Genomic DNA, 19,263 nt, shown 5'->3' on the forward strand with positions numbered 1-19,263 from the left:
GGGCATGGAACTCCAGGTTGACAGTTTTTTTCCTTCAGTACTTTAAAGATGCTCCAGTGTCTTTTTTTTTTTTTTTAATAAATTTATTTATTTATTTTATTTTCGGCTGCATTGAGTCTTTGTTGCTTCATGCGGGCTTTCTCTAGTTGCGAGCAGGGGCTACTCTTCATTGCAGTACGAGGGCTTCTCCTTGTGGTGGCTTCTCTTGTTGCGGAGCACAGGCTCTAGGTGCGTGGGCTTCAGTAGCTGTGGTACACAGGCTCAGTAGTTGTGGCTCCTGGGCTCTAGAGCACAAGCTCAGTAGTTGTGGTGCACGAGCTTAGTTGCTCTGTGGCACGTGGGATCTTCCTGGACTAGGGCGTGAACCCGTGTCCCCTGTGTTGCCAGGCAGATTCTCAGCCACTGTGCCACCAGGGAAGCCCTCCAGTGTCTTCTTGCTTGCGTTCTTTCTAACAAGAAATCTCTCATCCTTATCTTTGTCCCTCTGTATGTAACTTATCTTTTTCCTCTGGCTACTTTTAAGATTTTATCTTTATAACTAGTTGTGAGCAATTATTACAATGTGCTGTGGTATAGTTTTCTTCATAATTCCTGTGCTCGGGAGTCATGATTTTTCATCGAATTTGAAATTCGGGGGGTCATTATTTCTTCAAATATTTTTCTTTCCCTTCCTCTGTCTCCTTTGAGGACTGCTGTTACACATACGTTGGGCCACTTGAAGTAGTTGTACAGCTCAGCTCACTGAGCTGAATGAACAGCAGTTCATTGAAGGTTTTTTTCCTCTGGGTTTCATCTTGGATAGTTTCTACTGCTGTGTATTTAAATTCATCACTCTTCTTCTGCAGTGTCTAATTTGCTTTCAGTTCCAACCAGTGTATTTTTCATCTCTAACATTGTGGTTTTCATTTCTAGAAGTTTGATTTGGATCCTTTTGCTGCCTTTTAAATGTCTGTACTTAACTTTCTGAACATAGGGAATACAGTATCAATAATTACTTTAATGTCCTTGTTTGCTGATTTTAATATCTGTGTCAATTCTGGGTCTGTTTTATCAAAACAGATTGATTGATTCTTCTCATTATGGGTTGAGTTTTCCTGCCTCTTTGCATGCCTGGTGAACTTTGATTGGATTCTAGGCATCATGAACTTTACCTTGTGTGGGGTGCTGGATATTTTTATACCCCTGTAAACCTTAGTGAGCTTTGTTCTAAGATAGAGCCGAGTTACTGAGAAACAGTTTGATCCTGTTTGGTGTTGATTTTTCAGGTGGGCCTGGAGCAGCATGTAATCTAGGGGCAGTTATTCCCCGCTGCTCAGGCAAGAATATTCTGAGTACTCTACCCAGTGCCCTGGGAGTCATGAAGTTTTCCAGTCTGGCTTGTGGGAACAGATACTATTTCCTGCCCTGTGTGAGCCCCTGGCACTGTTACCTGCCAGGCTCTTCCCCTGGCCTCAGCCTCTGATAATTTCGTCCTGTGTATGCACCAATCAGTACTCAGTTGAATACTCAACGGGCACTCTTCGCAGTACTTCAGAGTTTTCTCTCTGCAGTTCTCTCCTCTCCACTACTCTGTCCTGCAGACTCTATTCACCTTGGTCTTCTAGGGCCCTCGACTCAGAGTCCACTGGGCTCTCCTTTCCTGCACTGCCTAACTCCAGGCAGTTAGCTGGGGCATTCATAGAGCTCACCCTGTTTGTTTCCTGTCAGCAATCATTAACTTCGCTGCCTGATGTTTACTGTGTTGAAAACTCCTGTGTCATATATTTTGTCCTTTTTTTCTCCAGGCAGCAGGTTAAACTGGTTCTTTTCGCTCCATCTTGACTGAAAGCAGAAGTCCTCTTGATGGCGTATTCGTGTGTCCATTAAAAATCATGTTTTGGGCTTCCCTGGTGGCGCAGTGGTTGAGAGTCCACCTGCCGATGCAGGGGACACGGGTTCGTGCCCCGGTCCGGGAAGATCCCACATGCCGTGGAGCAGCTGGGCTCGTGAGCCATGGCCGCCGAGCCTGCGCGTCCGGAGCCTGTGCTCCGCAATGAGAGAGGCCACAACAGGGAGAGGCCCGCGTACCACAGAAAAAAAAAAAAAAATCATGTTTTTTTTAAGCGTAAACTTTTTTTTTAATTATTATGTGTAACATAGGCAAAATTATGTAAGTCAATAAATTTTTAAGGATTTCCTTCTACTGCTGGTCACCTCAGTTCCTCCAGTGTTTGGGTCATAATCTTCAAGATAGCCCTTTCAAAAAGAATTTTTGCTCAATACACAGTTGTCTTGTCAGTCAGTCCACAATTCTTTTAGTTGGGCTTCTTTGATCTACAGTGGAATATGGACACACTACAAAATTCCCCACCTGTAATCTTTGGGATCCAATTTCCCCAAGCAGTTTACTTTAGGACCGTGTTTAGGGTCAGAGGGGATGAATCTTCCTGGTTCTGAATTTTACACACCCTAGAAAAAGAGAAGCATTAGTTCCTATTGAAGATTATGTCAAATTGAATAGTATGAGAAACTACAGGAATACTGTATCGGTAGAAATACCAGGTCTAACATGCACAAAGCCAAGAAAACCAATGATGCCAGATACTGAATTAATATTGCCCTGTCCTTTGAACAAAAATCATGTTTTCCAGGAGGATTTAATGACAAGGGATCATGTCACAGTATAGCATTAAATTTTTTTAAAAAGTCTGTGTTATGTGTGTTTGCATTTGTGGGCGTGTGTGTGTGTGTGTGTGTGTGTGTGTTGTATTAAAACATAAAAGTAGTAATATAGATATGCATGGGAAAAGACTGAAAGGAGATATACTCCAGTATTAACATTGATAACTTGGAAGAACTAGGATTAATGATTTTTGTCTTCTTCGTATATGCGGTTTCTTCCAAATAAATGAGTATTTCTTCTTCTAGAAGAAGAATAAACTAAGTATTAAATATAAAGGTATTTGAAAGAACAAGATTAAACACTATCTAACCCAGCACCAGAAACCCCATTCACTGTAACTAAAGGTGGTGGAATGCTCTGGAAAGAGGCTGTAAAGCCCATATAGGAATCCCCATGTTGATTGTTTGGGAAGGTCTGGGATAACACCTTCTGCAGACAGAAGCCCCCATTAGGCCTGGCAGCCTCCTTGTGACCCAGGGTCTCTCTTCTGTGTCAGCAGATTGTCCGCGTGGAGCCCTTGGTGACCATGGGTCAGGTGACTGCCCTGCTGACCTCCATTGGCTGGACTCTGCCTGTGTTGCCCGAGTTGGATGACCTCACAGTGGGTGAGAAATCAGACAGATTTCGTCAGAGCTGAGGAACCTCGGCCCACCTTCCTTCAGGTCCAGGAGTCACCACTGTCCCATCTGTGACGGATGTCACCCTGTCTCGTCCAGCACCAAAGACAAAGGCACTCACTGCCTGTCAGTCCATGTCTGAACAGCTTACGTTATCAGCATGCACTTTTCAATCGGTGGTTGGAACCTGCTTCCCTGTGACTTGCATCCATCGCTCCAGTTCTGCCCCGTGAAACACACAGAATAAGTCTAGTCTCTCCTTCCGTAGGATTCAAGGTCCCAGAGCCTTTTCTTCTCCAGGGGAAACACCTTCAGGTCCTTTAACTGTTCCCAAGGGACACGGCTTCCCCCACGCAACCAACCCTCTTTTCATCAATGTCCCTGTTGAAATGAATGTGCACAGACAGGTTTCTAGGTTGGGTCTGGCCAGAGGTGATGGAGCGAGCGCCCTTGACGGGGTCTCCCACCCATCTTCCACCTCTAAGCAAGCCCTCATGCCCACATCTTAGGCCCTCCTTCTCTCTCCTGCTCTCTACATCCATAGAGATGGGAAATCTCCCCTAAGATTTGCCAGCCCTGTCATGCCTCCTTCATGCTCTGAGTTTCCGCAGCTCCAGCAAGGTGTCCTTTTCCCAGCTCTCCCCAACCCCCTTCCAGCTCTTCCTGGCTAATGCACATGTCTCTGCAGGGGGATTGATCATGGGCACAGGCATCGAGTCTTCATCCCACAAGTATGGCCTGTTCCAGCACATCTGCACTGCCTACGAGCTGGTCCTGGCCGATGGCAGCTTTGTGCGATGCACACCGGTGAGTTCAGAGTTGGGGGATGCCCCCACCAGCCTGCTCTGGGCATTAAAGACCCCTGGGAGGTGGCTCCCCTGGGGGTGCTTCATTTCAAATACACCTGTCCAGTCTGGGTCTGTATCCATAATAATAACAGATTTATGTAGCCCCTGATATGTGCTCAGATACTGTTGTAAATGCCTCATGTATATTAAGGCATTTAATTGTTAAACAACTTTATGAGGTGGGTACTATTATTAGACACATTTTACAGATAGGAAACTAAAGCACAGAGAGGTTAATGAACTTGCCCAAGATCACACAGCTAGTAAATCCCACACGGCTGGGATTCAAACCCAGCTTATCGGGCTCCCAAGTCAATGCCCTTAGCAGTTCATGTCACCATACTGTCTTGAAGTCAGGCCCAAGCATCAACATTCTATGCCAGTGGTGAGGTGTAACCAACAGTAATCAGAGGGGCCGTTTTGGAGAAATAAAAGGCAATTCCACGGCCCAATGTAGGATGCAAACAGTTATGGAGCAGGACAGATGGAAACTTTAAATAAACTCAGATCTCACTGAGCATATCTAAGGAGCCCCTGGGATGGGAGGAACAGTGTGATCCTTTAGAAGTGAATGTTTCCGGGCTTCCCTGGTGGCGCAGTGGTTGAGAGTCCACCTGCCAATGCAGGGGACGCGGGTTCGTGCCCCGGTCTGGGAGGATCCCGCGTGCCACGGAGCAGCTGGGCCCGTGGGCCGTGGCTGCTGGGCCTGCACATCCAGAGCCTGTGCTCCACGGCGGGAGAGGCCGCGGCGGTGGGAGGCCCACGTACCGCAAAAAAAAAAAAAAAAAAAAAAGTGAATGTTTCTGAGAGCCACCAGAGTTGTTGGCCTCACAGAGTCCAGGGCAGGACTGCAGGCTTGAGAGCTCTGGTCTGGACAAGATAGACCTCTTTCAGGATTCACACCAGTTCAGCACCTTTCCCGAAACGCTCGCTGGGCCCTGCCTTCTAACCTGTTTATTATGAACAGAGAAAGGAGACAGGCATTCATGAATTACTTCCCTGCTCTGAGGTCCAGTTTCCTCATCTGGCAAATGCGTTGTCAGGAGGAGAACGTAGATGCCGTATATTAAGGTCCTAGCACAGAGCCGGGCGTGCGGCGGACACCTGGTTATTACTGCTGTGAGCTGACGGTGTGATCAGGCGGTGGCCCAGATGGGCATCGGGTGGCCCATGTCTGCTGTTGCAGAGACTTCTGCCAGCCTGCTGCAGAGCTCCCCTGCTCCATCATGGCCCTCACCCCACCACCTCGCTGCACCCACCACACCAGCACCAAGGGCGTTCAGCGTGAGCAGAGACCATGCAGGACTGTCCTCTCCGTAAAGCCTGGACAAGGCTAGACTTCTTCACAAGGGGCTTTATTAGAATCAAAGAAGATGCCTTAGAACGGCCAGATGAAAAGTTGTTTGTCTCCAAGACAAATACCAAAACAAGAAAATCATGAGGTTAGAAGGAGGATCGCTGGATCAGGTGTCAGGCGGCCTTGCCTGAGCCCGACATCGCTGCACTGAATTGGGGGGAAGCCTTGGGTGAGCCATTGTCCCCTCTTGGAGCCTCACTCTCCTTAGCCATTCAAGCAGGAATGTTAATGCTCTCCCCGGACTGTGGTTGGGGAGGGGGGAATTCACAGCTAACGGAATGGGAAAGGCTTTGTAAGTTTCAGTAATGGCCCATTTTAATGTCCCCTGGCTACCTTGACCCTCATTAAGGGTTCATCTCTCTCTAGCCTGGCCTGGGACCCCTGGCCCTTGGTCCCTCATTTTAGGACTCTGGGCAGAGCTGGTCCTGGCCTCTTCCTGGGTAGCCTGTGGTCCAGGGGCTGTGCCCAGGTGGAGGAGAGAGGATGTACTCTCCCTGAGCATCCATGATACAGAGGGCAGTGTAAGGTCAAATGTCATGCTGAAGCTGCAGGGGGAGGACTGAGGCCCAGAAAGTGCAGTTGCGAGGTCCTTGTTCAGGTTGACACAGATAGTGCCAGGACAGGGATTTAGCCCGGGCCCTGCGTCCTCTGCGCCCCGCTGATGACTCACTGCAGCGCGGGGTTTGGGGGTCAAACATTCAGCATGTGTCCACTCCGCCTCACAGTCGGAAAACTCAGACCTGTTCTACGCTGTGCCCTGGTCCTGTGGGACCCTGGGCTTCCTGGTGGCCGCCGAAATCCGCATCATCCCCGCCAAGAAGTACGTCAAGCTGCGGTTTGAGCCGGTGTGCGGCCTGGAGGCCATCTGTGACAGGTTCACCCGTGAGTCCCAGCGGCAGGAGAACCACTTCGTGGAAGGGCTGCTGTACTCCCTGGAGGAGGCCGTAATCATGACGGGGGTCATGACGGATGAGGCAGAGCCTGGCAAGGTAGGCCTGGAGGAGGAGGGCCTGGACGGGCTGGGATGGAGCCTCATTCCCCACCCTGACCCTGGCAGCCACGCTCTTTGAGGCTGCGACCTGGGTCAGCCCACCTGGGCAGCAGGAGCTATAGTCGGCCGTCTTAGGCTGTGACCAAAGTATCCATTTACTCTGCCCCTACCATCTGCCAGGTGACGTGTGTGTCTCTTGATAGGCGTACTCTTTGATCCTCACAGTAACCCCATTTTATAGATGAAGAAACCAAGGCTCCAAGAGGCCATGTAAACTTCCACAAGATGACAAAGCCAAGATTTGAGTAATGGATTTGATGCCTCAAAATCCAGATTCACACCCCTTCAGCGTACACTGTGTAATTTTTAACAGCCGTTCTTTCTCCATTGAGAAAGGATTTGTGCTTATTATGAGAGGCTTGGAAAGTGTACAGAAGTAAAAGGAAAGAAAAGACTCCACCTATAAATATGACCCAATCCAGCTCTTGCTAATGTGTTTGATAGATTTATTTGCTCTCTTTTCGATGCACAGATTTTTTTAAAGCTTTTACAAAAGTAGTATAACAATGTTGAAATATATAAAGAAAAAGTTAAAGTGCATCTCTTCACCCAAGCATGCTCCCAGGGTAACCACTTGTAACACTGCACTCTTCAAGGCCTGTGCCTGTGCGTGCGCATGTACGCGTGTGTACATGCCCACGCCCTCGTTTTATCCCATGCTTTCTGTTGTTGCCTGTAATTAGCCTAACTCATTGCTTCCCGATGAGCATTTATTTTGCTTAAAATGTTTTGCTCTTACAAGTAATATTGCATTGAAGATTCTCTTGCATCTATCCTTGGCCTCTTGTGCATGCATTTCTGTAGGATTGAGTCCAAAAAAAGGAATTCCTGACCCAAGGGGTTTGAATATATTAAATATTGATAGATATGACCAGTGACCTGCCAGAAATGTGTGCTTGTGTCCACTTCCAGCGACGCAGTGGTGTGTGAGAATACCTTTCCCCCACCTCCTTGCCAGTGCTGGATAGCATCACTCTTTCATTTTTGCCAATCTGATAGGGTTAAAAATAGTAGCTCGTTTTATTTTGCAGTTCTCAGATACTTTCAAGGTTACCATCTCTTTGCACAGTGTTTCGGTTTGTTTGTCTTCAGCTGTGATCACCTGTTCAAATTTGTAGTTTCTGGTTTAGTGTGATAAGCATTTCTACATATCATTACATTACCTTCATGTTTAATGACTGCAGAAACATTGCAGTGAGCAAATGCCCTATCATCTACTAAACCACTGCCCCATAGTTGGAAATTAAAGTTGCATCCAGTTTTTCATCATTTTAATTAATGTAGCAGTAGACATCTTTTGTCTATAATTTGAATAACACCTTCAAGTAGAATTCGTACAACAAAGGATAGGCACTTTTAAGGCTCTTGATCTATCCCTATATACTTAAAGCATTTTAAAATCAAAAAGGACTCAAAAATCATCTGATACAATTCCCTCTCCAAATAAGGAACGGAGGCCCAGAAGGGGAAAGAGGCTCCTCTGAGGATCCACAGCAAGCATGGGGCAGATTGAAGTTTGGGTCTCTGACTCCTGGTTGGGTGTTTGTTCCCTGCCATACCAGCTTCTAGAATTTGGCATCATCTGCAAACTTTGATAGAGCACCATTCTTTATGGGTCATTAGTGAGCACTGGAGGATGGGGATCCTGGAGCAGGAGTGGGACTTCAGACACTGAGCCCAAATGTTCTGGTGTCCCCGGGCCCTGGCTCTGCCTGAGCTCAGGTCGGGCCAAAGCCCAGGCAGAGTGTCACTCTGAACCTAGTCACCTGGCAAGGAGGTCTCGTCCAGAGGTTTTCCGCCTTGTCTGAGATGTTCCTCTGGAGGCTGCCAGTGGTGATAAGCTAAGGGCCGGGACCAAGGGGTATCACCACCCCCTTTGTACTGAAAGTCATCTCTTTGATGTATTAGATGCCACCTAAGGTTGCAGTTGGGCAAAAGGGATTGTACAGCTTTTAAATTGTTTGAACACTCTGACCAGTTCCCTTATTTCCCAGGAAGACCAAGGTTTTCCCCAGAGGCTTGCCTGGTATCAGTGGCAGAGGGGCCAGGCCTCGAGCCACAGACTTTTGCAAAGTGTTCCCATGATGCCGGATGAGAACGGGGCCTGGGGCCGCGGGAGAGTGATGGGTGCCAGAGGCCTGTGCATGTTTCATCGGAAGAGCATTTCTCCCAAACATGCCTGTTTGGCAGGCTGCTCAGGCATTTGTCCCTGCGTGCCCAGGCACTGTCCACCCTGGGAGAAGGCAGCCACCCCTGTTTTACGGGGGAGCCCAGAGATAGGAAGTGGCTTGTTATCTAAGTGCTTGGATTGGAACTGGAACTCCTGCCGCCTCTTGGCTGCCACGGCTGCCATATGCCCCAGGAGAGACGTGCCATCCAGGTTCTTTATCATGTCCCAGGCTTCTCTGGCACAAAGAGTTACCGATGAGTCCATGAACACCAAGAGTGCCTGTATCCAGGTTCCCCCGAGTCTCGGGTTCATCAGGCAGCTGGTGCCACTGCTGGTGTGTGACCAGGTCCACCTGGGGTTAGATCAAGTTGCTCTGTTCCTGTTAGATCTGACTCCCCTTTGCATTCGCAGGTGGAGGCCAGCCTGTGGTGACTTCTTCCCTGCCCTGCACTATCCACACTCTAACTGACTTGGACAAGCAGGCTCTTTAGCCCATTTCCTGGTACTTCGTTGCCTGGTTTCCCCACTGCAGAGTGGCCTAGCAGCAGAGTGGCCTGCACACAGCGGTGACCCCCAGATGGACTGCAAGTGTTGGCTGCCAGAGGTGGAGGGCAGAGGTTGCCTGGCTCCAGGGTGGGGGGAGCTGCCGAGGGGCTGGGTGCAGTGAGAGGGCCGGGAACTGAATACCGTGCCCCTGTTGTGGGCAGGCCCTGTGCTTGGCACTTCCTGCATTATCTCTTTTAGTCTCTCTAACCATTTTGCCTGTACTGAAAATGAGGCTCAGAGAGGCTAAGTAACCTGCCAGGATCAGCCTAGTGCATTAAAAGTGGAGACAGCAAATCAGTAAACAGTAGGCACACAGCAGTCCCATTTATATAAATCTGTGTGTGTGTGAAAATAAAACCTAATGAATACACATCAGTTTTTAGCAGTTCCCCCTGGAGGATGAGGCTACAGGGGCATCTCTCAGGTTATACATTACTGCAGTGTCTGAAGTTTTCACAAGGAGCGTACGTTGCTTTTAGAATCAGGAAAAAAATTAATAGTTTTTTTTTTTTTTTTTATAATGCCCACATTCTAGAACCCACCATTCAAGGTTCTCTGCCATCCGCCTTGGCCTTCTTTTGCAACATGGAATGTGCTTGAGTCCTTGCCTTGCCTCTTGCCAGCCTTGTGACCTCGAGTAGTCCCTTCAACCTTGATGATTCTTTCTCCTGGTTAGTGAAGCAGGGACAGCCCTGCTGTGCAAGGTCGTGGAGGAGAGAAAGAAGGGACGTGTGCAAGGTCATGGAGGAGATAATGAATGTATGCAAAGTCATGGCGGGGACAAAGAGTGAACACGCCGGGTACTGGCGCTGCCTCCCTGGAGTGTGGGCACTTAGCCCGTGCTGTGATTATTCTCCAGCCACTCTGGGCTTGCTTACTTCTTGCCTCTGCTCCTGTCTTTCCCTCCCTGATGGTCCCCTGGCAACATTCTACCTCTCCTACGTGGCCTCCACTCTCCGCTTCCTCCTGTCCCTTTGCTGGGTGTGATCTCACCTGCCCCATAAAAGTCGGGTGCCTCTCCCACCCCAAGAGAAGCTGGTATGACATGGGCCCGAGCGTCTGCAGTGTGTGTGTATGTAATTTCTAATAGGCCCAAAGATCTCCCACAAAGTATTTATTTTTATTGCCATTTTACATGTGAAGAAACAAGCTCAGAGTGTCCTGCGCCAGGTCACACAGCTAGTGGGTGACGGCCAGGGTCTGGCCTCAGCCGCCCAACCTGAAGCCCATGACCCTTCCGGGTTGCTGCCCTGCCTGTCTCCAAAAGCATCGGCCCACAGTTCCTTTCATGAGTGAGGAAGCTGAGGCTCAGAGAAGCTAAGTCATCCCAGGGCACACAGTAGATAGAGTCCTGAACCATTTAGGACTGAAGAAAACACCAGCTAAATATATGATTTAGGCTTGGAGACCACGGGGCCCAGTGCCAGGGAAGGCTGTAGCTTTACTGTGAGCTTCCTCCGTTGATGGTGGCTGCGTGGGGGGAGCGCTGTGGCCAGAGGATGTGGAGCTTGGTCCAGGGCAGCAGGGAAAGCACCGTGGTCAGTTAGTGCTGTGTCAGCTGTGGGACCCAGTGGGGAGGATGACCCACGCTCAGTGTTCGTGCCGACGCTGGCCTCGTGGGAGGGAGGTGGGGAGGAACACGCCTGTATGGAGCGCTGCACTGTGGCCTACGGCGACAGACACCGGCACTTCAGTTCTCTCACGGAGGAGGAGTAGCAGGCTGAGCTCTCGAGCCTGTCAGGAGTTCGCTGTCGGGCCCTGGGCTCACCACTTAACCTCTGTGAGCTTCTCTCTCTGCTAGAGAATGCTGGCTCTGCGCATTAACCTCACCCGGCTTTCAAGAGCCTCCAAGGCAATAATAGACATGAAAGAGCTCTGGAGAGGCCAGGAGTGCGCAACAGAAGCCAGGTATCACTGTTACACCCCGATGGCATTGGGACTTGCCTGTGGCCTGACACAGTGCCCTCTGTCATTGCAGCTGAATAGCATTGGCAACTACTACAAGCCGTGGTTCTTCAAGCACGTGGAGAACTACCTGAAGACAAACCGCGAGGGCCTGGAGTACATCCCCTTGAGACACTACTACCATCGCCACACGCGCAGCATCTTCTGGGAGCTCCAGGTGAGGCTAGGATTTCCTGGTAGTCCTGGCTCCCGGCCAGGCTGGCAACCAGGATGGTTTCCCCTCCCTTGGGGGAAAAGAGTGGCTTTGTCCTAGGGACCAGAACAGCCTCTTAACCCAGCAGCACAGTGCTTCCTTCTTCAGGAGCAGCCACCTTGCCTTAAAGCAGCGGGCTCTCCTCACACACCTGCCTGTGCCAGAAGGTGGGGCACGGGGCCCAGTGCTTTGGGGAACACAGACCTGTCCTTGAGGAGCTGTAGCCTAGCCAAGCAGACAGACTGCGGCCTGAGAAGAGGAAGTGGCTGGTCCTGCCCAGGGCTGGAGGTAGCTGTCAAGCCGTGGCCTTGACGTGTGAGCAAGAATTTGCTGTTGTGTGATGAGCGACGGGGAGCAGTGACATTTTAAATAAGCGGTCAGGGAAGGCCTCTCAGGAGATGCCTTGTGAGCGGGACCTGAACATAGGGAGGACACGCCAGGCAGAGGAAGAGCCAGAGCACAGGTCCTCAGATGGGCTGAGTGGGTAGCTTTTTATTTATTTTTTTAATTGAAGTGAAAACATAAAATGAAACATTTTAACGTGTACAGTTCAGTGGTATTTGGTACATTCATGATGTTGTGTGTCTACTATATCTAGTTTCAAAATATTTTCATCACCCTAAAAGGAAATCCTGTACCCATTAAGCAGTTACTCCCCATTCCCTTTCCCCAGACTCTGGCAACCATCAGTCTGCATTCTGTCTCTATGGATTTACGTATTCTAGACATTTTATATAAATGGAATCATACAACATGTGGCCTTTTGTGCCTGGCTTCTTTCACTAAGCCTGTTTTCAAGGTTCATCCACGCTGTAGCATGTATCAGTACATCATTCCTTTTTGTGGCTGAATAATTCTCCATTGTATGGTTGGACCACAGTTTGTTTTTCCGCTCATCTGCTGGTGGACATTTGATTTGTTTCCACCTATCGGCACTGTGAACAATGCTGCTGCAAACATTCATGTACAAGAATTTGTTTGAGTACTAGTTGTCAGTTTTGGAGGATACATGCCTAGGAGTGGAACTGCTGGATTGTGTGATGATTCTGTGTATAACCTACTGAGGAACTGCCAAACGTTTTCCATGGTGGCTGAGCCATTTTACATTCTCAACAGCAGCATGTGTAGGTTCCAATTTCTCTACATTCTCACCAGCACTTGTTGTTTTCTGGTTTTTTGCTATAGCTATCCTAGTGGGTAAGGAGTGGAATCCCACTGTGATTTTGACTTGCATTTTCCTAATGACTAGCAATGTTCAGTATCCTTCCATGTGCCTATTGGCCATTTGTATATTTCTTGGAGAAGTATCTGTTCAGATCCTATGCCCAATTTTAATTGAGTTACTGATCTGTGTTGTTGAGTTGTAAGAGTTCTATATATATTCTGGATATTAGACCCTTATCAAATACATGATTTACAAATATTTCCTCTCATTCTGTAGGTTGTCTTTCACTTCCTTGATAATGTCTTTTTTTTTTTTTTTAGATTTTTTTTGACGTGGACCATTTTTAAAGTCTTTATTGAATTTGTTACAGTATTGCTTCTGTTTTGGTTTTTTGGCCATGAGGCATGTGGGATCTTAGTCCCCAACCAGGGATGGAACCCGCACCCCCTGTATTGTAAGGTGAAGTCTTAACCACTAGACCGCCAGGGAAGTCCCGATAATGTCTTTTTTTTTTTTTAACTTTATTGAAATATAGTTGATTTACAATGTGATAGTTTCGGATGTACAGCAAAGTGATTCATATTCATATATATACACATATATATTCTTTTTGTACATTCTCTTCCATTATAGGTTATTACAAGATATTGAATATAGTTCCCTGTCCGATAATGTCTTTCGATTCACAAAAGTTTTTGGTTTTGATGAAGTCCAGTTGATCTATTTTTCCTTTTGTTACTCGTGCTTTTAGTGTCGTATCTAAGAATCCATTGCTAAATCCAAAGTCATGAAGATTTCTTCCTGTGTTATCTTCTAAAAGCTTTATGGTTTTAGCTCTTATATTTAGCTTCTTGATCCATTTTAAGTTAAGTTTTGTATATGGTGTGAGGTGGGGGTCCAACTCCACTCTTTTGCATCACAGCACGGTGCACGTTGTCACAGGAAGTCTGCGTGTTTCTGAAAACAGCAAGAAGGCCCTTGAGCTGGACCCATGGTGGAGAATGCTGTCAAACAGCAGCCATAGCCTAGATCATGCGGGCCCTTGTAGGTCAGGGGAAGACTTTATATTTTACCTTGTGTGGTAAGGAAGCCAGTGGAAGACTTGGTGCAGAAAAGTGACATGACCTGATGTTTGTTTTAAAAGGATAATTTTGACAGCTAGGTGGAGAGTGGACGGGTGGGGGTGGCAAGAGTGGGAGAGTGGAAGAAAGAAGATCCTGTCGTCCAGGGTCGTAGCGGTGGAGGAGGAAAGGGGTCTCAGACCTGGGAGGTGCTGTGAAGGTTGGAGCAACCAACAGGATTCCCCACAGATTGCCCTTGGGTGTGATTCCGAGGTTAGGAACCCAAGCAACTGGGTGACCCGAGATGCCGTTGACTGCTAGGGACCACATGGGGGAGGGGTCTGGGAAGGAAAATCAGAAGTTTGGTTTGGGACGTTGTCAGCGTGAGATGCTTTTCAGACATCCAGGTGAGACGTTGAGTGGGTGGCTGGCACATATGTCAGATCTTCAGGGCAGAGGTCGAAGAAATCCATATCACTGTGGGTATCATCAGCAGAGAAATGTTAATTAACACCGGGGGACTAGATGAGTGAGGGAGGTTAGAGAAGAGAAGTCCCAGAGCCAAGCCCTGCAAGTTGAGGGAGGAGGAACCAGCCAGGAGAGGAGAAGACGCCGTCAGCCCGAGGGGAGGAGAAACCCAGGAGGACTGGCATCCCGGGAGCTACTTGAGGACAGCATGTCAAGAAGGAAGATGAACAGCTGTGTCAAATGCCCCTGAGCGAGATGACGACAAAGCATCGACCCCTGGTCTTAGTCGTGAGAAGGTCACTGATGACCTTGAGCCATGGGGCTGAAAGCCTGACGTGGGTTCAAGAGAAAACAGAGACAGGCAAGTGGAGACAGTGAAAATGGAAATCTGAGAAGGCTCAGTATAAGGGAAAGCAGAAAAGTAGGGTGGGAGCCAGAGGGGGATGTAGGATCGAGGGGAAGTATTTTGTGTGACTGTTTTATTTTTTATTTTGATTTTTTTTTTTGGCTGCGCCGCACGGCACATGGGATCTTAGTTCCCCAACCAGGGGTCAAACCCGTGCCCCCTGCAGTGTAAGTGCAGAGTGTTAACCACTGGACCGCCAGGGAAGTCCATGTGTGACTTTCAAGAAGGGAGAGGTTACCGCATGTTGACGTGCTGGCAGTGCAGGGGAGAGGGTGTGCTCGCAGGGTGAACCTTGAGGATGGATGGATCCTGTGCCCAGGTGGAGAGGTTGCCTTTAGGTGAGAGCATGGAGATTCACCCACTGGACAGGAGGGAGGAAGTGTTAATGGAACAGTTGCTACAAACAGGAGGACCATTTGGTGGGGGGAGGGTGTGGGAGTTCTTCTATTTTCTCAACGAAATAGGAAGCAAGGATTTTAGCCAAGATGGGGGGTGAGGGGTTGTTGAAGGACTGAGGAGAGAGGAGATGGGAAATTGTCCCTTAGGGAGTGGGAATGAATTAACTGGGGAAATGTCATAGGATTGCTGGGCAACACTGGGCCTGCCAAAGATTCATGACCATGAGTTTACAGTGAGACCAGCCCTGGTGGTTGTGGATTTTCACACGTTCAGCTCTGTGGACGGGGTACAGCCTAGGGAGAAAGTTAGATTTAACCACGGTTGAGGTTTTGCAAATGAGTATGACAAGTGGGGCGGGGTTGGAAAAGCCAGGACATGATCAGGATGAAATCCGAGCCAGCTGAGGGGGGCCAGTGAGGATGTGCGGGGCTGAAGGGACTGATATCGTGGCCTGGGTGCCCCGTGGCGTGAAGAATTGACGTCAGAGCACTGGAGGGCATGAGCAGCAGGAAGGAGAGTTAGTGGTAGTCAGAGGGCGCACGCTCGGAATTGAAACTATGGAGATGCCAAATGAAGAATGTTGCCTACCATCCAGTTCTGCAGGAATGAAATCATTAGGCCTTGCGGTCACCGTCAACCGCCCCTGAAAGAAATTCAGGGCAAAGGTCAGTAATGAGGCACTCTGTGCTATGGGAAAACTGGCAGATAAAGACAGCCTTCAGATAGGTAGATATTTTGGGGAGAAAATTTTATGAACCCAAATTCTTGGATCTTCCCATACTTAGAAAAGTACCAAAACCATTAATAAGATGGCTGTGCCTCATAACTAGCAACAACCTTCGACCGAGACCTGTGCTTGATTACACGTACGCTTCGCCAGAATCACATACATACTGATCTGGCCTTTACCTCTTCGGAACGGTTTCTCAGAGCCGTTTGAGAGCGGGTCTCCCAGGCTATAGTCAGTGAGACACTGAATAAACTCAACTCACAGCTCTGACGTGCTTTGTTTTTTTCCAAGTCAGCAGAGGCAATGAATACAGACAATAGGACAACATCGAGAGGTCAGCAAACTTTCTTAAAGGGCCAAATAACAAAAGCTTTAGGCTCTGCGGGTCCTACGCCCTGTCGCAGCCGCTCAGCCCTGCCCTTGTAGCACAAAAGCAGCCACAGGCAGTGCACAAACAGACGTGCATGGCTGTGCTCCAGTGATACTATGTATAAACACAGGCAGGGGGCCAGATTTGGCCAGCAGGCTGGATCCGCTTGCAGACCGATTCCCACGGGCTGTAGCTCCTCATCCCCTGCTCTGGAGTGTGACAAGAGAGTCAGGGCAGAGGCCAGGTGGAAGGTAAGATCGCTGGAGGACAGAGAGGAGGCTGGGGCGTGGGAAAGATCACAGAGGTGGATATTAAATCACATCAGTGATAAGATGGGTGTTGAAGAAGGTGGCCGTGACCTGGGAACGAGGGAGATGATGGGGGTGGAGATGATGGGCAGGTGGCTGCAAAGCCGCTGAGGGTTTTCAGGGAATGGGAGGGGCAGAGACCTAGAAGCAGTAATGAGGAACCCACCTCACCTCCGTCTACCCCAGAGGGTCATGGAGAGAAAATGATACCACCTCGGAGGGCTGCAGGGGCCAGCCAGGTTCCAGCTAAGAGCAAGGAGAGGACACGACGGTCGAGAGAAGAGCTTGAGGATGGAGGGGGTTTGCTGCTGTCTAGACCACGAGAGAGCACAGGGGAGGGGTTTGGCAGATGGGGGGACAGTGGCCAGGGGGGTCAGGTTAAAAGACATTGCATCGCTGTAGCACATCAAGGGTGCTAGTGGGAGGCACCCAAAAGTCCACCGTGACTGAGATAAATAGGGATGTCAGGCATGAAGGAATTACACCTGGTGGTCTCCTAGGAGGAGGTGTCGGGTCCCTTCTAGTCGTGGGCTAGGTCTCTCAGGCAGGATGTGATGGGGCAGTGGTAAGGGGTGGAGGAGTGGCCAGCAGAGGCTTCATCAAGGCCTGGGGAGCTCTGGGCTTCCCCCATCCCTGTTAATCCTCTGAGCAGTGTCCAGGCCCAGAGCGTTTGGTGGAAAGTTTTGCCAAAGGCAGAAGACCCCCGAGTCCCTCTTTATCCCTGCCAAGAGCAGTGTTAAGGATGTGGGAGGTGTGGTTTTGTCAAGAGCAGGGATATTTAAGAGACAGGAAAGGAAAGAGGGGCCAGCAAAGTATGTGAGGGCACATTAGAATGATAACAGCAGCAATGAACATGAATCACTCCTTACATGTTAGTTCTTAGGCCAGACACTTCACATGCATTCTCTCCATCTTCCTAACAGCCCTGTGAGGGTAGGTGCTAGTGCTGTTTCCACTTTACAGATGAAGAAACTGGTTTAGGTTATCTAAAGTAACACAACTCAGTAAGAGATAAGAGTGTATTGGTTACCTATTGCTGCATAATGAATTAACCCCAAATTGTGAGGATTACAACAACTGCCCTCTGTTATCTCAGTTTCGAGGCTCAGGGATTGGAGAGCGATGACGTTGGTGTTTCTGGCTCAGGGCTGCAGTCAAGGTGTCGGCAGGGCTGGTGTGCTGGAGGCTCTAGTAGGGCTGGAGAGTCTGCTTCCTGGAAGGGTCCCTCACGTGGCTGTTGACAAGAGGCCTCCGTCCCTTGCCACCTGGGCTGCTCAAGTGTCTTCACAACAGGGCAGCTGGCTTCCTCCAGAGCAGGTGATCCAAGAGAGAGACCAAGGAGGGGTCCTCAGTGCCTTCCATGACCCAGTCTTGGCACCTCACCACTCCCGCCCTACTCTCTTATTAGAACGGAGTCACCAAGTCTGGCCCACACCCAAGGAGGGGGGAATTAAGCTCCACCTCTTGAAGAAAGGAGTAGCAGAGAACTCCTGGATGGGTTTTAAAACCACAGAGCTAGACCGCCTGGAGGGGTGGGATAGGGAGGGTGGGAGGGAGGGAGATGCAAGAGGGAAGGGATATGGGAACAGATGTATATGTAGAACTGATTCACTTTGTTATAAAGCAGAAACTATAAAACAAAACAAAAAAAAACAAAAAAACCCCACAGAGCTAGGTTTCAAAATGAGGTTTGTCTTATATTTTTGTGCTGTTAAACACTAGCCTGTACTGCCTGAAGTTAAAGGAAGAATCTGGAAGGATGGGTATTTTACTACCAAGATGTGCGCACAGGAAGTTTGTTCAGGAGAACTCTGGTGATCCTCAGCTGCGAGGGGAAAGGGAAGCAGGGCCGGGCAGAGGGAAAAGGGGAGGTGTGAGGCAGTCACAACAAAGACCGCAGCCAACCCACAGGGAGCTCTGGGGCTGGATGGCCCTCCAGAGCTGTCCCACCTTGAGGCCAGGGGGCTAGGACTTTGCAGCCCCACCCCGTGAAGGGTGACCTTGGAGGTATTGCATGTTGGGTTCCAGACCACTGCAATAAAGCAAATATCACAATAAAGTGAGTTACACAAATTTTTTGGTTTCCCAGTGCATATATATATATTTTTTTAATTTAATATTTTTATTAGGCTATAATTGCTTTACAGTGTTGTCCCAGCGCACATAAAAGTTATGTTTACACTATACTGTAGTCTATTAAGTGGGCACTAGCATTATGTCTAAAAAAAGGGGGGGGCATACCTTAATTTAAAAATACTTTATTGCTAAAAAATGCTAAAAAATGCTAACCGTTATCTGAGCTGTCAGCAAGTCAGAGTAGTGACATCAAAGATCACTGATCACAAATCAGAAGTGCAATAAAACAAGGTCTGTCTGTACAGTGTCAGGCATCCAGGACAAAGAATGCAGTAGCGTTGTGTGCCGACGCCCAGGATACAGTGATAAGCAGGAGGACGCTGCCATTTGTGACATGTATTTTTTTTTAAGCCCATGGACTTGTCTGTGCATCGAATGTCTCTAGAAGGGTCCACAAATAATTCCTCAGAATGGTTGCCTTTGTGGTGGGGAAAGAGATTGGGATGGAGGAGGAATGATGAGTGGTCAGGGCTGTGAGGGAAATGGGGTCAGGGCTTAGCCTTTGAGGGGGATTTCTGCTATGAGCCTGTGTGGCTTTTCCAAGGACAACCAAGGGAACAATAAAAGCCACGCTATTTCCTGAGCTTCTGTTGTGAGCCAGGAACTGGTGTAGGAGCTGGAATCTAACAGAGCAGAGAGTAGACAGGCCCCTCCCTCCCTCATGGGAGTGGGCTGGTGATCAGAGGAGATGATTCCAGGGGAGGGGAGGGGAGGGAAGAGGAAGAGTCATGCAGCCTCTGAAGCTTAGCCTGGGGGCTTCTTTGGGCAGCCACCACTGACCCTAGTCTGACGTGGACCCTTTTATGAGCTG

General features: G+C 48.9%; 1 protein-coding gene across 1 annotated transcript in view; it reads left to right on the plus strand.

Moving 5' to 3' along the window:
- DHCR24 (24-dehydrocholesterol reductase) overlaps window positions 1-19,263 on the plus strand; it is a 36,439-nt gene that overhangs the window by 11,639 nt on the left and 5,537 nt on the right. The window contains exons 3-6 of the mRNA XM_081226596.1: window positions 3,162-3,267; window positions 3,968-4,086; window positions 6,210-6,473; window positions 11,230-11,373. Of these exons, the coding sequence (XP_081082722.1) occupies window positions 3,162-3,267; window positions 3,968-4,086; window positions 6,210-6,473; window positions 11,230-11,373 (633 nt within the window). The remainder of the gene's footprint in view (window positions 1-3,161; window positions 3,268-3,967; window positions 4,087-6,209; window positions 6,474-11,229; window positions 11,374-19,263) is intronic.

Source organism: Mesoplodon bidens (assembly GCF_964165515.1).
Source record: "Mesoplodon bidens genome assembly, chromosome: 2".
Classification (NCBI taxonomy): domain Eukaryota; kingdom Metazoa; phylum Chordata; class Mammalia; order Artiodactyla; family Ziphiidae; genus Mesoplodon; species Mesoplodon bidens.